At 52.0% G+C, this 16,894-nt stretch overlaps 1 protein-coding gene across 1 annotated transcript in view; it reads left to right on the plus strand.

The window, feature by feature from the left end:
- Positions 1 to 16,894, plus strand: part of scfd2 (sec1 family domain containing 2) — a 51,499-nt gene that overhangs the window by 4,309 nt on the left and 30,296 nt on the right. Inside the window, exons 3-4 of the mRNA XM_084676293.1 lie at positions 4,613 to 4,740; positions 9,294 to 9,469. Of these exons, the coding sequence (XP_084532419.1) occupies positions 4,613 to 4,740; positions 9,294 to 9,469 (304 nt within the window). The remainder of the gene's footprint in view (positions 1 to 4,612; positions 4,741 to 9,293; positions 9,470 to 16,894) is intronic.

The raw sequence follows: 16,894 nt of genomic DNA on the forward strand, positions 1-16,894 counted from the left end.
TCTCAGGCACACGCTGGCCCCCTGTGGTGAGGCTCTACATGGCAGCTTTAATCTTTCATCATGTGCTCCTCCTGGTCTCTTTCCTTCTGGACCATGTGGAGGAGCAGGGGGGGGAGCTTAGTTCGAGTGCACACACACACACACACATACACACACACACACACTACTGGAGGGCCTGAGTAGTATGCAGCTTGGGCACGGGGGGGGGGGGGGGTCTGTGTCTCTGGATGAGAGGTTATGGGCTTCAGCTGTGTGTGTGTGCGTGTGCGTGTGTATGTGTGCGTTAAAATGTGAGCACAGCAGGATCAGGCTGCTCTGATCTTAAGGCCGACCGCTCAAGCATCTGCACAGTGCCAACACACACTAACGACACACACACACACACACACAGATACAGTTATCTTGTTATGTTGACACACTCTGAACTCTCTTCATATCAGGGTAATTATTTCCTGTGTGACTACTCCTCCCTGTAGTCTGAGTCCCTGTCTGGTTACACTGATTGGAAGGGGAGGTGGATGGGAGGGAAGGAAGGAGAAGAGGAGATGACTAGATGAGGTGGAGGGGAGAGAAGGAGAGAGGAGGAGGAGAGCTCCTGTGATGGGCTGGGGGGGGGGGGGCTTGGCCTCATATCATATCACCGTACAGCATCTAAAGCTCTTACATTCCGGAACCAAACTCTTATCTCCCTGAGCAGGAGGGTGACTACAGCTCTCTCTCTCGCTGAGCGCACGCACCCTCGCACACGTGCACGTCCGCACAAATGTGGATGGGATGAGCTACCTCCCTCTGGGAACAAACACACACTCGCATGGTCCGTGTGGGGCGTGTGCGTGTGCGTGCGAGCAGAAGAACTTCTCAGATGTGCGCAGCAGAACTATAGCATTGGCTGCGTGAGAGCAGATGGCCCACGAAAGTCATCACAGCTGCTGAGGAGACACACACACAAGCGCACACATATGCACACACACACACACACGGAGGAGATGGAGGTGGACCCAGCAGGACAACGTATGGAGCTATCTACACACACCTGACACACACACACACTCTCCTAGCTCGCACACGCCTCATGCACACGCACTCTCACTCTCCCAGTTCACACACTCCACTGCGACACACACCTCAAACACAAATGAACATAGATTGAAGCAACGTTTGTCTGCATGGGACGTAGTTAGCGTTTAAATCACTCTTCATCACCTGGTCAAATCAAATGTATTTGTATAGACATTTTTACACGCAAGCATTTCACAGAGGGCTCTGTAGCTCTGGTCCTGCTAAAGATCAGATCCTTCTGTCCTGGCCTCTACAAGGATTCGCCTAGTTATTCCCAGCCCATCCCAGGCCGTGTTTTGATTGGCTGAATCTTGTAAACCCAGGCATTAAACGCTGGGTGTGGGTCTAGGTAACAGCGTGAGCGGATGATATTTCCCTCTGTAATTTCAGGATGTTTTTCTGGCCCTCTTGTTTGAGTCTTGGTGGTCTGGGGGGCCCCACACCACGCGGGGCTGCCTGGAGGAGAGACCTCGGCCCTGGGGAGCTCTCTTTTCCCTCCAGCCTCTCTGCTCTGTCCTCCTCCAGCCTCCCTGTTCCCTCCTTTTCCAGCCTGTCCGCTCTCTCCTCCAGCCCACACTCATGCTGCTACACACACCTGAAACATTCTGGCTGCTACACACACCTAATACACACACACACACGCTGCTACACACCATGGCTACACACACCTAATACACACACACACACGCTGCTACACACCATGGCTACACACACCTAATACACACACACACACACTGCTACACACCATGGCTACACACACCTAATACACACACACACATGCTGCTACATACACTCTGTGCCAAAATACACTAAGAAGTGAACACTTCTTCTCTCAGTTAGCAGTTTACGTGAGGGATTGTGTGTGTTTGTGTGGTCAGGTACCCTCCTGTCTACCCAGTGTGGTTTGCTGTGTTTGGCTGTTGCTAGTCTTTGGTTCTTTGTGGGTCACATGACCAGAACTTTCCTCTGCCTCGGACCAGCCCCGCCGTGCCCTCTCTGGGCGGGCGGGCTGTTCTGGGTATATTCCAAATATTAGGGGGGGAGGGGAGGAGGGGGAGGGAGGGAGGGGAGGTGGCGGGGGGAGTTTGTTGGCCTGCTGTTCATCTATGGCCTATAAACACCGTCTGTAGACTGAGTAGTAATGTGTGTATGTGCGTGTGTGTGTGTGTGTGGAGACAATTTGAGTGGTAATGGTCCTGATTACAGGAAATGCTTCGACAAATGTTTACAAAGTGGCTGTGGTGACAGTGTTCTGACTAAGGTCATGGATCTGCTCTACCCTCAGCTTTGCTGGGACGCATTAGGTGACTGGATGTGTGTATGTACTGTCTGTTTACTTGTGTCCGTGCATGTTGTGTGCTTTTGTATCTGCATCGATGTTAGTAGGCGTGTCCGTCTGTGTGTGCGTGTCCATGTGTGTGTGTGCGTGTATTTGTGTGTGTCTCCGGTATCCAGTGAAGCTGAAGGAATCCTTAGTCAGTCTGACCCATACTTAACTGCTGTATCACACACTTCCAGTAACCACCCTCCCTTCTCCCACCCCCAAGACTCATTAACCCAGCAGAGATACACTCCTCTGGGGGCTGCAGTGTGTGTGCGTGTGTGTGTGGACAGGTATTTCAGCTTGTGCTCAAGCACTTGATGCACAACTACTTCTTAATGGTGTAACTCTGATTACACATCTGGTGGCATTTATCTGGGACGGACCCACACGCACACACACACCCACACGCACACACACACACACACCCACACGCACACACACACATTCTTCCTGAGTGAGCAGCTACACTCTGCTCAAGTGCAAGAGTGCCCCCTTCAGGTTAGACAAACCCCTTTCACTGGATACTATGCACACACACACACACATGCAGGAGGTCAGACACGCGCAGCCCCCCTTCCCTCCTACTACTGCCCAGTCATGGGGCCTGTTACTCACCCCCCCCCCCCCCGCCTGCCTGCCTGTCGAAACCAAATGGACTGAGCAAAGCACAGGGGGAGGGGTGAGGGAGGGGGTTGAATGGGGGAGGGGTGAGGACGGGGGGTGAGGACGGGGGAGGGCAAATTGGAACCATATTTCAGCCTCTCTCGGTTTGACCAACAGCTCTCCCTCCTTCCTGGAACACACAAGGATGTACAGGCTTAGGTGCCCGCCTTTCTCACACTCACACACACTCACTCATAATCGCACACGCATGCACACACACGCGCGCGCACGCAAACATACATGCAAACATACCCAAGGGCGCCACATGCACACACATGCTTGCTCGCACACATGTCCGCCCACGTTCACACAAACACACACACGCAGACATACACAAGGACACAGTAGAGACCCTGTGCACACACATGCTTGTTCACACACGTGGCGAGGTCACAGCCAGGGCGACTTAAGCATGTTAACTATGTGTGTGTTTATGACTCACTACGGTCACACACACTGTGTTTATGACACACTCACTCCGACCATAGCCTGTTAGTCACAACCGGCTGGACAGAGCACATGACAATGACATGATAATGACATGAACACACAATACTGACATGATCATGACATGATAACATGATCATGACATGTAAATGGCATGATAATGGCATGTAAATGATCAAATAATAGCACGATAATGCCATGACAATGACATGATGACCTGATAACGTCATGATAATGACTCAAATCTGGGACCTGGTCCTGGTCCTGGTCCTGGCGTGGCCAGGGTCCCTGGTCTGGTTCTGGTCCTGGCTGGAACCTGGTTCTGTTTGCCTGTCTTTTGTGTGTCGCTGTGTGTGAAGATGGCGGCCGGCCCAGAGTAAGCCTCCCCCCTGGCCCGACCCGGCCCGGTCTGGAACACATTAGCTCTGATATTAAACACATGGCAGCAGTTAGAGCAGGAGGAGGGAGAGAAAGAAAGAAAGGAAAGGAGAGTCAAAAGCGTCCAAAAAGAAAAACTGCGTCGATTTTACATTTGGGATCCATGTCAGCGACCCCTCGCCCTCCCTCCCTGTAGCCTTCTCTCCTCCTCTCTCCCCCTCTCTCCTGTCCCTCCCTCTATCCCTCTATCCCTCTCTCCTCCTCTCCCTCCCTCTATCCCCCTCTCCGCCTCTCCCTCCCTCTATCCCTCTCCCTCCATCCCTCTCTCCCTCCCTCTCTCCTCCTCTCCCTCCCTCTCTCCTCCTCTCCCTCCCTCCCTCTCTCCTCCTCTCCCTCCCTCTCTCCTCCTCTCCCTCCCTCTCTCCTCCTCTCCCTCCCTCCCTCTCTCCTCCTCTCCCTCCCTCCCTCTCTCCTCCTCTCCCTCCCTCTTCCCTTAGCTCCGAGCTCTCTGCTCTCTGAGAAGGGTTAGGGGAGGTTTTCTCCTGGTCTGAGGGTTTACGTTGTGAAGCCCTCTGTGACATTGCTTGTAAAAAGGTCTCTTGAACGAAATGATTGAATTTGGACTTTACACACACAAACACACACGCCTGTACACACACTGCTACACACTGCTATAGACACACACACACACACCAACATACACACAGATTAATGTGTTGTGCCCCCCCCCCCACCCCCCAGATGGTCCTCCTCACGGTCGCTATGGGAGACGATGCTGGGCAGCAAGCAGAAGGAGGCGGTGATGGAGGTGCGCAGACAGCTGGTGGAGGCAGCCAGCAGAGAACACCTGCCCTTCAAGATGAACCTGGGTAGGACACACACACACACATGCTACGCACACACACAGGCCCACACACCACACCACGCCACAGACACAGAGAGAGATAGAAATGGACAGGTGGCGAGAGGGAGAAAGAGAGACGGAGAGAGAGAGAGCGTTTGCCTTTTATTGAGCTGTCAAATCTGCCAGATACCAGCCAGTGATACCACCACTCTGGACATTACAGGAACGACTTGATTAGAGAGACTGGAGAGAGACGTCATGATATTACACTGTGGAGCCACAGTGCCCCCTAGAGACTGGAGAGAGATGTGTGTGTGTGTGTGTGTGTTTGCCCATGTGGCCACAGAGGAAATGTGAACCACATGTCGCTGCTCGCTGACTCACACACATACACGCTCACACACACGTACGCATGCACACACACACACACACACACACATGCGTCCCTCGAATACTTTAGTTGTTTGTTAATGAAGCAGTGTCTGAAGTCAAGGGGGAAAGCATGCCGAGATATGCAGACACACACACACACACGCTTATCACACACTCACACACACTCATACACTTATATTACACTGACACTACTTATAAAGGTGTGTGAATGAATCATATTTAGCATGTTCTGCACACACCCCAGACACACACACCAGACACACACACACACACCAGACACACACACACCAGACACACACACACCAAACACACATATACTGGGGGTTGGGGGGGCATGGAGGGAGGGATACATGGCTCCTATAATCATAAAGGTAAGGAGGGGCTCTAACAAGCAGGTTGTAAATATGCTGAAGGTCACACACACACACACAGTTCCAGGGTGGTTTCCTTTCACACATCTGTGTCAGAGAGCCGGGCTCCTTCTAGTCCTGCTCCCCCTGGAGCCTGGAGAATAACACCCTGAGGGAGGGAGGGAGGGAGGGAGGGAGGGAGGGAGGGAGGGAGGGAGGGAGGGAGGGAGGGAGGGAGGGAGGGAGGGAGGGAGGGAGGGAGGGAGGGAGGGAGGGAGGGAGGGAGGGAGGGAGGGAGGGAGGGAGGGAGGGAGGGAGGGAGGGGGGGGAGTCATAGGGAGCGGAGTTGGTGTGGCAGTAAGATGTTCCTCCCCTCTCACTGACAGGCTGTTGACTTAGAGTAGAGAGAGAGAGGGAGAGGGAGAGGAGTGGGAGAAAGAGCGAGGGGGGGAGAGACAGAGGAAGAGTGAGGGAGAGAGATGAAGAGACATAATTTGATGAGGGAAGGAGAGAGATGGAGAGAGTTGGATGAGGGAAGGAGAGAGATGGAGAGAGTCAGATTAGGGAGAGAGAGAGATGGAGTTGGATGATTGAGGGAGGGAGGGACGGTGGGTGGGGGGGGGGGGCGGAGGGAGGTATGAGGGAGAGGGAGAGAGTCGAAGGACCATGTTGTCTCTGGGTGTTTTAACGCTGTGCAGGGAGTTGTTTGGACAGCTTAGGTTTTACTGTGTCACCGAGTGTGTGTTTATGTATGTGTGCAAAATGTTTGTGTTTAAGTGTGTGTGTGTGTACTTGTGCAGCTGGAACACGTGTTTGTCATTGTGTGTGTATGCATGCATGCATGTGTGTATGTGTCTGCGCATGCATGTGTGTCCACACATGTGTGCGTGTGTGTTTCCATGCATGTGAGGGAAAGATACATGTGTGTTTGTGTTTAGTGTGTGTTTGTGTGTGGCGTAAAACGAATATGTTGACAGAGCAGATGGTCTGCTTCCCCCAGTGCATTCTGGGGTGTCTCACTACATAGTGTAGAGAGCGGGATGAGCAGATAGGATACACATAGACACACTCACACAGCATAAACACACACACAGACACACACCGCGTACATATACACTCACATGCACTTACACAAACACACCCCATACATACATACACACACTCACAGACACAGACGCACACACTGCATACATATACACATCACATACACACACACATGCATGCACACAGACACACCGCCTACATACACACACACACACACACAAACACACATACACATATGCATGCTCACTCACATACACACCAATTCATCAAGTAACAGCTATTTCCTGCCCTCTAAGCCAACAACCAAAGCCTTGCCAGAGGAATCAGAACACACACACACACACAGACACACACACACACACAGACAAACACATATTTCAAACTGGACAGTTGCCACACTAATACAGCAGACCCAATCTCAAACAGAGCCCACATGAACACACACACACATTCACATACGCTCTCTCTCTCACTCACACACACACACACACACACTGTCGTCTGTCTCTGCAGGAAGCATGCTGGCATACTGCAAAATAACCCTGGTTGTAGCGGGTCACACTGGTGTACTGTATCACACTGTAAATTCACATTACCACTACAACCTTGACTGACCACACACACAATCACACAAAATACACAATCACATGCACACTTTCACACAAATGACACACTCACAATACACAATCATACACACACAATCACACACACAGGCACACACATAGCCGTGCTCCAGGGTTATGCTTGGCCCTCTGCAAGGCAAGGGAAGGGGGCTGGTGGGGCTTGTCTGGGTGGTATTTCCTGCTTTTGGTCTGGGTTATGGTTGGCACCAGGCGGGGAAACCTGGTAGATCCTACCAGCCTCTAACCCTGTCTCTAACCCTGTCTCTAACCCTGTCTCTAACCCTGTCTCTAACCCTGCCTCTAACCCTGTCAGACTCTGACCCTGCCTCTAACCCTGCCAGCCTCTAAACCTGCCTCTAACCCTGTCAGACGCTGACCCTGCTTCTAACCCTGCCAGCCACTAACCCTGCCTCTAACCCTGCCTCTAACCCTGTCAGCCTCTGACCCTGCCTCTCCCGGGAATCAAATCAAAGTAGAATTGTATTGGTATTGCCTTGTTTACAAGCAATGTCAAAGAAGGCTTCACAGATGCCCACAGATCAGCACCTGTAACCAACCTGAACCCTCTGAGAGGACCAGGACAATACAAAACACCAGAAGGAACCTTCCGGTTCAGTGAGGGCTCCCCTCCTCCAGAGACGGTTGGGGATGGAGAGAGCAGCAGGCCAGAGGCTGGACAGACAGCCGAATGTTCGAACGTGAGCAGAGTCTCTCCTCTCAGCCCTGTTGAGAGTTCTGGCCCACTTCTCCTCTAGTGTGTGTGTGTGAGTCCCCCTCTAGTTTTTGTGTGTCTCTTCTGTTGTGTGTGTGTGTGTGTGTGTGTTTCTGCTCTAAAGACAACACTGGCCGCGTAGACAGGAAATACTCCTACATCTGGTCCTGTTTCAGAACATCAACATGAAGAAGTGGCTTTCTGGGGAGTTAATATGCCCCTCTCCCCCCCCCTACCTTTTCTCCCTTCTTCCCTCTGCCCCCTCCTCCCCTGTCCCCCCCACCTACCCCCCTCCTCCCCTCTCCCCCCCACCTACCTCCCGTCCTCTCCTGTCACCCTTTACTACCCCCCATTCCCCTCTTCTCACCCTCAGCCCCAGGGTCTTCAACCCCCCCCCCTGTCCTTCAACCCCCCCCCCCCCACCTCCAGCTGCCCCTTTCACCCTCACACCCCCCATCTCCCCCTCCCCTCCCCCAGCTTCCTGTGTCTCTCTGAATCCTCCCCAGAGGGCTGGCTGGGGTGGAGGTGTGGGAGGGAGGGGGAGGGAGGGGATACGAGAGGCTGCTTGACTCTGCCAGCTCTGCAAATAATCAGAGGAACCTCAGATTCACATGTATTAGTCACACTCTCAGACAGGCTCCCAGAGACACTGATCACTATACACACACACATACACACACATACACACACACATACACGCACAAACATGTGCACATACACGCAAACACACACATATGCAAACATTGCTATCCCCATTTAAACACTACTGCTGAGACACACTTGTCATACGGTGTGCTCTGTTTATCTGGCCATCTCTGGATCTGTCTATCTCTGTATCCCTTTAGCTCATTCTCTCTTTCTTTTCTTGTCTCTCTATCTATCTATCTATCTCTCTCTCTGTCTCTCTCTCTCTGTGTCTCTCTCTTTTCTTTCCTCTCTCTCTCTCTCTCTCTCTCTCTCTCTCTCTCTCTCTCTCGCTCTCACTCTCTCTCACTCTCATACACACAATCTCTGCTTCTGGTTCCTTGGGCTGTATAATGTGCTGGCTGAGATATTTTTATAGTGTGTGTGTGTGGATATCACTTACCCCTGGTAACACCTGTATGTGTTGCTACAGAATCTTAGACCTGGAAGCAGGTTGTCTATTTACAATGCTTCTACCCAGCTGCTTCCATTAAAGCATGTGTGTGTGTGTGTGTGAGAGAGAGATTCTGTGTGAGAGATGTGTGTGTATGTGTGTGAAAGAGAGGATGCATGTGTGTCCATGATGGTATATGGATATGCGAAAGGGTGTGTGTGTGTGTGAGAGAGAGAGAGAGAGAGAAAGAGAGAGAGAGAGAGGGTGTGTGTGTATGTCTCCGCAGGTGCTGCCCCCTACAGGTGGGCATGTTAAATCAGCCGCTCGCCTCAGCAGAGAGCAGCTTCCTGTGTGTTGACGCTGACTTCCTGTCCGCAGGCCGGGTGAGCGGGGACCAGCTGAGCTCGTGCGTGCAGCTGTTCCGCGGCAGCTGGGGGGCGATAGAGAGCAACGCCGGCGTTCTGCAGCTGGCTCTGGCCACCGCGCACACCCTCCGCCACCCCGCCCTGGCGCACTGGGACACCTGCCTGGCCTTCGAGAGACTGCTGCTGCAGGTACACACATACACTCGCACAGAGATGCTCACACGGAGATACACAAACACTCACACTCGCACACACAGAAAACACTCCATCCTTCCAGCTCTTCGGCACGGCGTTTGGAGGTTATAGTGAGAGGAAGTACAGTTTATGGGGGCGGACGTGTGTGTGTGTGACCAGGGCAGGGTTAGAGGTCAGCTGTGAAAGAGAGCGAGGAAGGGGGAGAGAGAGGAGTGAAAGACCGAAACTCTCATTAACCTCAGATCCTCAGCAGAGGTCTGCTGTATCTCTCTCTCTTCTTTGCTCTGGCTTTCTGTCTGTCTGTCTCTCCATCTCTTCTCTCTGTCTGTCCCTCATCTCTCTCTCTCGTTCTCTCTCTCTCTGTCTCCCTCTGCTCTCTCTCCACCCTCTTTCTCTCTCTTTCTCTCTCCCCCTCTCTTTCTATGTCCCCTTGTCTCCCCATCCCTCCTCCTCCTTCTCTCGCTCTTTCCCCCAGAGCTGTATGGCGCCATAGTCCACTCTCCTAATCTCTCTAAGACTCCTTAGTTCCAGAGTCATTTCCTCTGCCCTGCTCCACGTCCAGAGCCTGTGTGTCTGTTCCTGCAGCTGCACAAAGTAGCAGGAGGGCCCAGCGTGGAGGACTGGGGCAGGGAGGCAGGGAGGCAGGGACAGGGAGGAATGTGAAAACAAGCTCGTAACGCTGGCTCTAAACCGGGCCATCGCTGGGGCTGAGACTGTGCTAGGACTGGAGTCACTACAGGCTGTGGAACCGCCCCTCTGATCTGGACTCAGACGTGCAGAGCTGTGTCTGTCTGATTCTGGAGTGGTTCTGGTCTTGTGGGGTTCTAGTGTTGTGCTGGTTCTGGTTCCTTTAGTGGTTCTATTTTAGGGATGTCTCCCCCCTTATTTTTCTCTCTCTCTCTCTGTCTCAGTCTCTCCCTCTCTCTGAGACAGACCGTTCACGGCCACCTTTCCCAGCTCCGACCTGGCCTGTTCCAGTTCAACATTCCTCCTAAATCACATGTCACAACCAGGCCTTGAGACTTCTGTGTTTTTAATCAAAACTGACCTGTAATATGAGCCTGAGTTTTATTGAGGTATTAAAGGTAAATGAGTTCTGTGTGCCCTCCTTTCCAACCCCCCCCCCCCCCCCCCCCCCCAACCCCTAACCCTCTTCTCTGTTTATTTGATTTCCATTTGAGGTTTTCTCTCTGCCTTGTGGGGGGGCGTTGGGTGGCGGGAGGCTGGGGTGGACACAGAGACTCTAATTACTGGAGAAAATGTTTCTATGAAATGTCTCTTTTCTCTGGCCTGTCCAGGCCTGGCGCCCGGCCGGTGTTTACCCAACCTGAGTGTGGGGTCGGCTCTGTGGGCAGAGCCGGGCAGATAGACTGTGTCTGTGTGTCTGCTTGTGTGTGTGTCTGCCTGTGTGTGTATGTGAGTGTGTTGACACCCCATGCCTCTTGTCATGTAATACGGTGCTAGCTCGCTGAATATGATGCTAGTTAGCTAGCAGAATATGGTTCTAGTGAGCTAGCAGAATATGGTGCTAGTTAGCCTAGCAGAATATGGTGCTAGTTAGCTAGCTGAATAAGGTGCTAGTTAGTTAGCAGAATATGGTGCTAGTGAGCTAGCATAATATGGTGCTAGTGAGCTAGCAGAATATGGTACTAGTTAGCTAGCTGAATATGGTGCTAGTTAGCTAGCTGAATATGGTGCTAGTTAGCTAGCATAATATGGTGCTAGTGAGCTAGCAGAATATGGTACTAGTTAGCTAGCTGAATATGGTGCTAGTTAGCTAGCTGAATATGGTGCTAGTTAGCTAGCAGAATATGGTACTAGTGAGCTAGCAGAATATGGTGCTAGTGAGCTGAATATGCAGAGTACAACAGAGAAGAGGTAGGGGAGCAGAGTAGAAAGGGGAGCCGAGTAGAGTGGATTAGAGTAGAACAGAGAAGAGTAGATTCGAACAGAGTAGAGTAGAACTCTCATCTCAACTGGCTTCAAGAGAAACCCTCTAAACATTCCTGCATTTATTACTGTGTCACTCTCCTTCTGAGATGAGTGTCACTTCTGGGTCACTCTCTCTCTCTCTCTCTCTCTCTCTCTCTCTCTCTCTCTCTCTCTCTCTCTCTCTCTCTCTCTCTCTCTCTCTCTCTCTCTCTCTCTCTCTCTCTCTCTCTCTCTCTCTCTCTCTCTCTCTCTCTCTCTCTCTCTCTCTCTCTCTGCGTGTCTGTCTGTCTGTGAATCATTGTGTGTGTGAGACAATGCAGGTTTTCCTGTGTGTGTTTGTCTGGGTCCTGACAGATGATCCAGACTGGAGCCTAGTGTCCCACCTGGTCATTCCTTAGTTACAGTGTCAAATGCTCCACATAACCCCTGACTCCTGACCCTGTGACCCCTTCTGGGTGAATTGAAGTGACCTGTACAGCCTCAAAACAACTTCTAGCCTCTAACTATCCTCCAGCCCACATAGTCACAGTTGAGGTTTGACTTCTGAAGATGTTAGTCTTTATAGACCAGCTTGTAGAACATCTAAATCCTTTATGTACTAGGTATTGATGGTGCCTGGCCTAACTCAAACCAGCCAAACCCAGCCTAACCCAGCCTAGGCTAACCTAGCCCTGAGCCACCAAACCTTCATAGAAGGCACATCTGTGTTGTATCGACTCACTCCCACTGACAGAACAATATGACAATATCGCCCCCTGGATCTTTCATCTTGTCTGCATGCCACAGACAGCAAGCCATAAGACAGTAATTGGTCTTCTTGCCACAGGGTTTGGACCCCCCCTGGACCCCCTGTCCCCCCCTGTCCCCCGTCCCCCAGTCCAGACAGCCTCTGGGTTGTCTCTGCCGCCCCCCGTTCTGCCCTGAGGGGGGGCTGAACAGTGTAACAGACGACATGCTGAGGTGTCCAGCCCTGACCCCTGACCCCTGACCCAGCCCACCGCTTCACAGGCTAGTATCTGAGCTGACCTGGGCTGACCGGCCCCCATCCATTCGTCCAACCCCCCCCCCCCCCCTTCCACTCCCTGTTCCCTATCTTCCCCTTTTTTTTATTTTTCTCAATTCTCCCCTGGTTCTCCTCCATGTTCTCGGTTCTCTGCTGGTTTCCTCTAGGTTCTCGGTTCTCTGCTGGTTTCCTCTAGGTTCTCTGGTTCTCCCCCATCTTTTATTTCTTAGCATCTATGTCACAGGGATCCATAAACACCAATCTCAGAGCAAGACACACACACACAAACTGTTTATAGTGCTGTTATTCCTCCCACTCTTCCTTCCTGTGTTTGCATGGGAGGATTACTGTAGTGATGGAGTTCACTCCCCCAGGAAGACCAGGAATAGCTTGTCTGCCTAACCACCCCCCCCCCCCCCCCCCCCCCAAAACGCCATCCCCGTGCCTCCCCCTCTGTCCCCTAGCCTCTCCCTTTTGGTTCCCCGTCCCCCCCCGCCCTGTGTTTACCGGCTAGTCCGTCAACTTAATGTACCTGCACCCCCTCTCCCCCTGCCCCCCCCCGTCACCCTCTCTCCCACCCCCTCTCCCCTGGGCTTCACCGGCTGTGTTTACTGGCTTGTCCGTCTGCCCCCCCCCCCCCCCCCCCCTTTCATAGCCGGCTGTGTTTACAGGCTGGTTGCGTGTGTGTGCGTCTCACTCTGCCTAATGTACAGACTGTTTATCAGGTGGACCTGTTTAGAGAGGCCTTCTGAGGTGTTGGAGAGCAGGGTCAGAGGTCGACTCCTCCCACTTCCTGTTGACCTGACCACCATGCTAGAATAGGTGCAGGCTTCAGATAAGAATATGTAGGATGAGACACGTCTGTTGATTACCCATGAGCCTTTGCGTATTTTGAGGTCAGTTGGTCATGGACACACAAGGGGCCAACTGTGGCTTATTGAGTCCATTACAGTTGATGAAAATTTGGCCTTTTAGTGGATTTATGTCTACATACTGTAGTGGTTGTGGTTGTCATAATATATAATTTAACTGGATTAAAGAGATTCCTACGACAAATTATCTGATAACTGGGCTGTAACTTGTCAGATTTTTACGACCTTTGGCATATTTAGTTTGGTTTAATGAGCGACAGTAACAATAGTTAGCTTTTATCTAATTTACAGTTCTTTTGCTCAGTGATGAGTCACAACTGGTTCCATTAAATCTTTCCGCCTTAATATATTCCACCTAGAGTCAGCCGTGTCCTGGTTAGCGTGCTAGCCTAGCGAGCCCAGCCTAGACCACAGATGGTTAGCGTGCTAGCCTAGCTAGCCCATTCGAGACCACAGATGGTTAGCATGCTAGCCTAGCTAGCCCAGCCTAGACCACAGATGGGCCTGCTCCACTCTGCAAAGCAACGTTCTCTTAGACCCTTTCTCAGTCAAACCCTGTTCTCTGTCCTACACCACATCACACACCACTGATCTGCATACTTTGCATGTTTATGTGCTACTTAAGCACTTTCCCTGTGAAAAGGCCAGTGAGTCTCTATGTTCCAGACCACTGAGCTGAGGCCAGTACAAATTTGACATTTTTCATTTTGTTCATTTTAGCAGACGCTTTCATCCAAAGCGACGTAGAATTAGTGAGTGTAGAAAGTACAGGAGAAGTTCTAATGACGGTGCTTTGAACACATTGGGATGTTCGCTTGTTAGGTAACTCTTCCTCCTTCTCCTCTTCCTTTGTCTCACTCTTTGACTGTTGCTTTGGACAAAACTGTCTGTGCTCAATGAATAACACGTCAAATGCAAATGTGGGGGGTGGGGGGCCCTGGGGGAGGAAGGCGGGGGGTCTTGGAGGAGGGAGTTTGCCTGCTCTGTAAAACAAGGGGCACCTCTCTCTGCACCACCCCCCCCATTGCCCCTGTAATTATACCCATCTGAGATCTGTGTCACCCCCCTCTGCTCCGTCATGCCCCGCTCTCCTCCCATCCTCCTGTTGCCCTGGGGGTGCGGGGGGACGTGCCACACTCACCCATATGGAACCGGCCTCCCCCGCTCACCTGTCGCTATGGTAACTAAGCGTGAGAGGTCAGGCCGGGTCAATCAGAGACAGATCTCACCCTGTCAGTAATTACCCACAATTCCCAGGTGCTGGTCGACAGAGGTCATCTCCAACCCCTCAGGACTAGAAGTTATGATGTCATAAAGGGTTAGTGTTGGAGAGAAGCAGACTTCACAAACAGACAGGCTCACAGACTGAGATACAGGCGGGCGGGCAGACATACAAACACACAGACAGACAGACAGGCAGGCAGGCAGGCAGGCAGGCAGGCATAGAGGCTGGCTGGGTCAAGGCTGGTGCAGATTCCGAGCCTCCACAAGCAGTGCCCTGAAAACAGTTTGATTAGAGTCTGGACCACACGGCCCCCCCCTCCCGGCCTCTCCGCCTGGATGTTTATGTGTTTAGACAACATTTAAATGTATCTGGTTTTCAGCTGATCTTTAATCCAGAGCTGTTCACTGCATCTGAGAGGAAGGACGTGAATGTGCAGCTCCCGCTTGCCAGCCTGTGCGTGCTTGTTTGGAGAAGTTTACATTTGTTGTTGTTGGAATCAGCTGCCACGAAGCAGAAACTCATCTGTGGAGACCCCTGCACCCCTGTTCTGCACACACACACACGCCCCCCCTGCCCTCCCCTTTTTGACATACAAATGGAGAAGCCCCAGGCTTTCTACAGGGGTCTGGAAGTGCTTAAAAATGCCTCTCTGAATCAGTTTCTCTCTCTTTCTCTGGTTCTCACTCTGTATATAATTGCATATAGCTCGTCATTTCAGAGGGACTGGAATCAGGTATGGGTGAATAGATGTGTGTCTCGTTGTTTTGTGTGTTGGCGCCCCCCCCCCCCCCATTGTTCTGCAGTAGAAGGTCTGGAACTGAAAACACATGTGGCCTTGTTTGTGCCTCTGTTGTTTTGATGGAAAAGGAATGAAAGTAACCCAAAACCAGAACCAGCCTCACCACAGAACCAGGCTGACACAGAACCACTCATTATGATAAAAGGAGGAGAGGGGAGAGGGTGAGAGAAGAGAGGCGGAGACGGGAGGGGAGGAGAAAGGAGGGGAGGGGAGGCGAGTAAAGGGGACCAGAGTAGAGCAGTGATGCTGAGGCTGCATTCTATCATGTGTTCTAAACATCACAGCGTCTCACATCGCCCAGGGAGATGGGGGGGGGGGGGGAGGGGGGGGGGCATGGACTCCCTTTATAGTTGTGTGTGTCGAAGAGAAGCTTCAAACACATTAGACTCTGATCTGGTGTTTGTGTATATTCTGGTGTGTGTGTGGGATCCTTTGAATGTGTGAGCGTGTGATCTGGCGGGTATGTGCTCTGTGTGTGTGTCTGTGTGTTGTGCTCTGTGTGTGTGTGTGTGTGTGTTGGGCGTGGGTGGCGATGTTTGTGTCAGCTCTGGGTCAGACATCAGTCAGGACCCTCAGTCACCCTCTGCTAACACTGTCACTGTGTATAGTGACAGCTGGAGTAACAACATCATAGTTACACAGGATCTGTAATGTGATCATGTGTTCATCTATCCGACGCTTTTAGCCAAAGAGACGTTTGGGGGATTTGAACCTGCTGCATCTTGACCTGCAGTCAAATGCTCTAACCACTGAGCTTCACCCCCCACCTGCCTGTGTATTAGAACTTTTTGGGTTCAATATCAACATTCAAAATCAATACACCTGAAATATCACTGTTAAAAAATGTCACGTATCAAATAAGTGTCAAAGTATAGGTACGTTTTGTTTAACTTATTGACACGTTGGGTAGTTATGGCAACCAGGCCCGCCACTCAGCAGAGCCTCCAGTCCTCCTGGTGCGTCCTGCTACTGTGTTCTGACATATTTACCAGCTCTCTCTGTGTTCTTTCTGTAACATGGTACCATTACAAAGTTGGAGAAGTAACATAGCTCTTGTGTAACAACCAGTCACCCAACCAGCCAGTCACCCAGCCAGCCAGTCACCCAACCAGCCAGTCACTCACCCAGCCAGTCACCCAACCAGCCAGTCACTCAGCCAGTCAGCCAGCCAGCCAGTCAGCCAGCCAACCAGCCAGTCACCCAGCCAGTCACCCAACCAGTCAGCCAGCCAGCCAGTCAGCCAGCCAACCAGCCAGTCACCCAGCCAGTCACCCAACCAGCCAGTCACTCAGCCAGCCAGTCATCCAACCAGCCAGTCACCCAGCCAGTCACCCAACCAGCCAGTCACTCAGCCAGCCAGTCACCCAACCAGCCAGTCACCCAACCAGCCAGTCACTCAGCCAGCCAGTCACCCAACCAGTCACTCAGCCAGTCAGCCAGTCAACCAGCCAGTCACCCAGCCAGTCACCCAACCAGCCAGTCACTCAGCCAGCCAGTCACCCAACCAGCCACTCAGCCAGCCAGCCAGCCAGTCACCCAACCAACCAGTCAGCCAGTCACTCAGCCAGCCAGTCACCCAACCAGCCAG

Source organism: Hypomesus nipponensis, chromosome 16 (assembly GCF_054491055.1).
Source record: "Hypomesus nipponensis isolate SF chromosome 16, ASM5449105v1, whole genome shotgun sequence".
In the NCBI taxonomy this organism is placed as follows: domain Eukaryota; kingdom Metazoa; phylum Chordata; class Actinopteri; order Osmeriformes; family Osmeridae; genus Hypomesus; species Hypomesus nipponensis.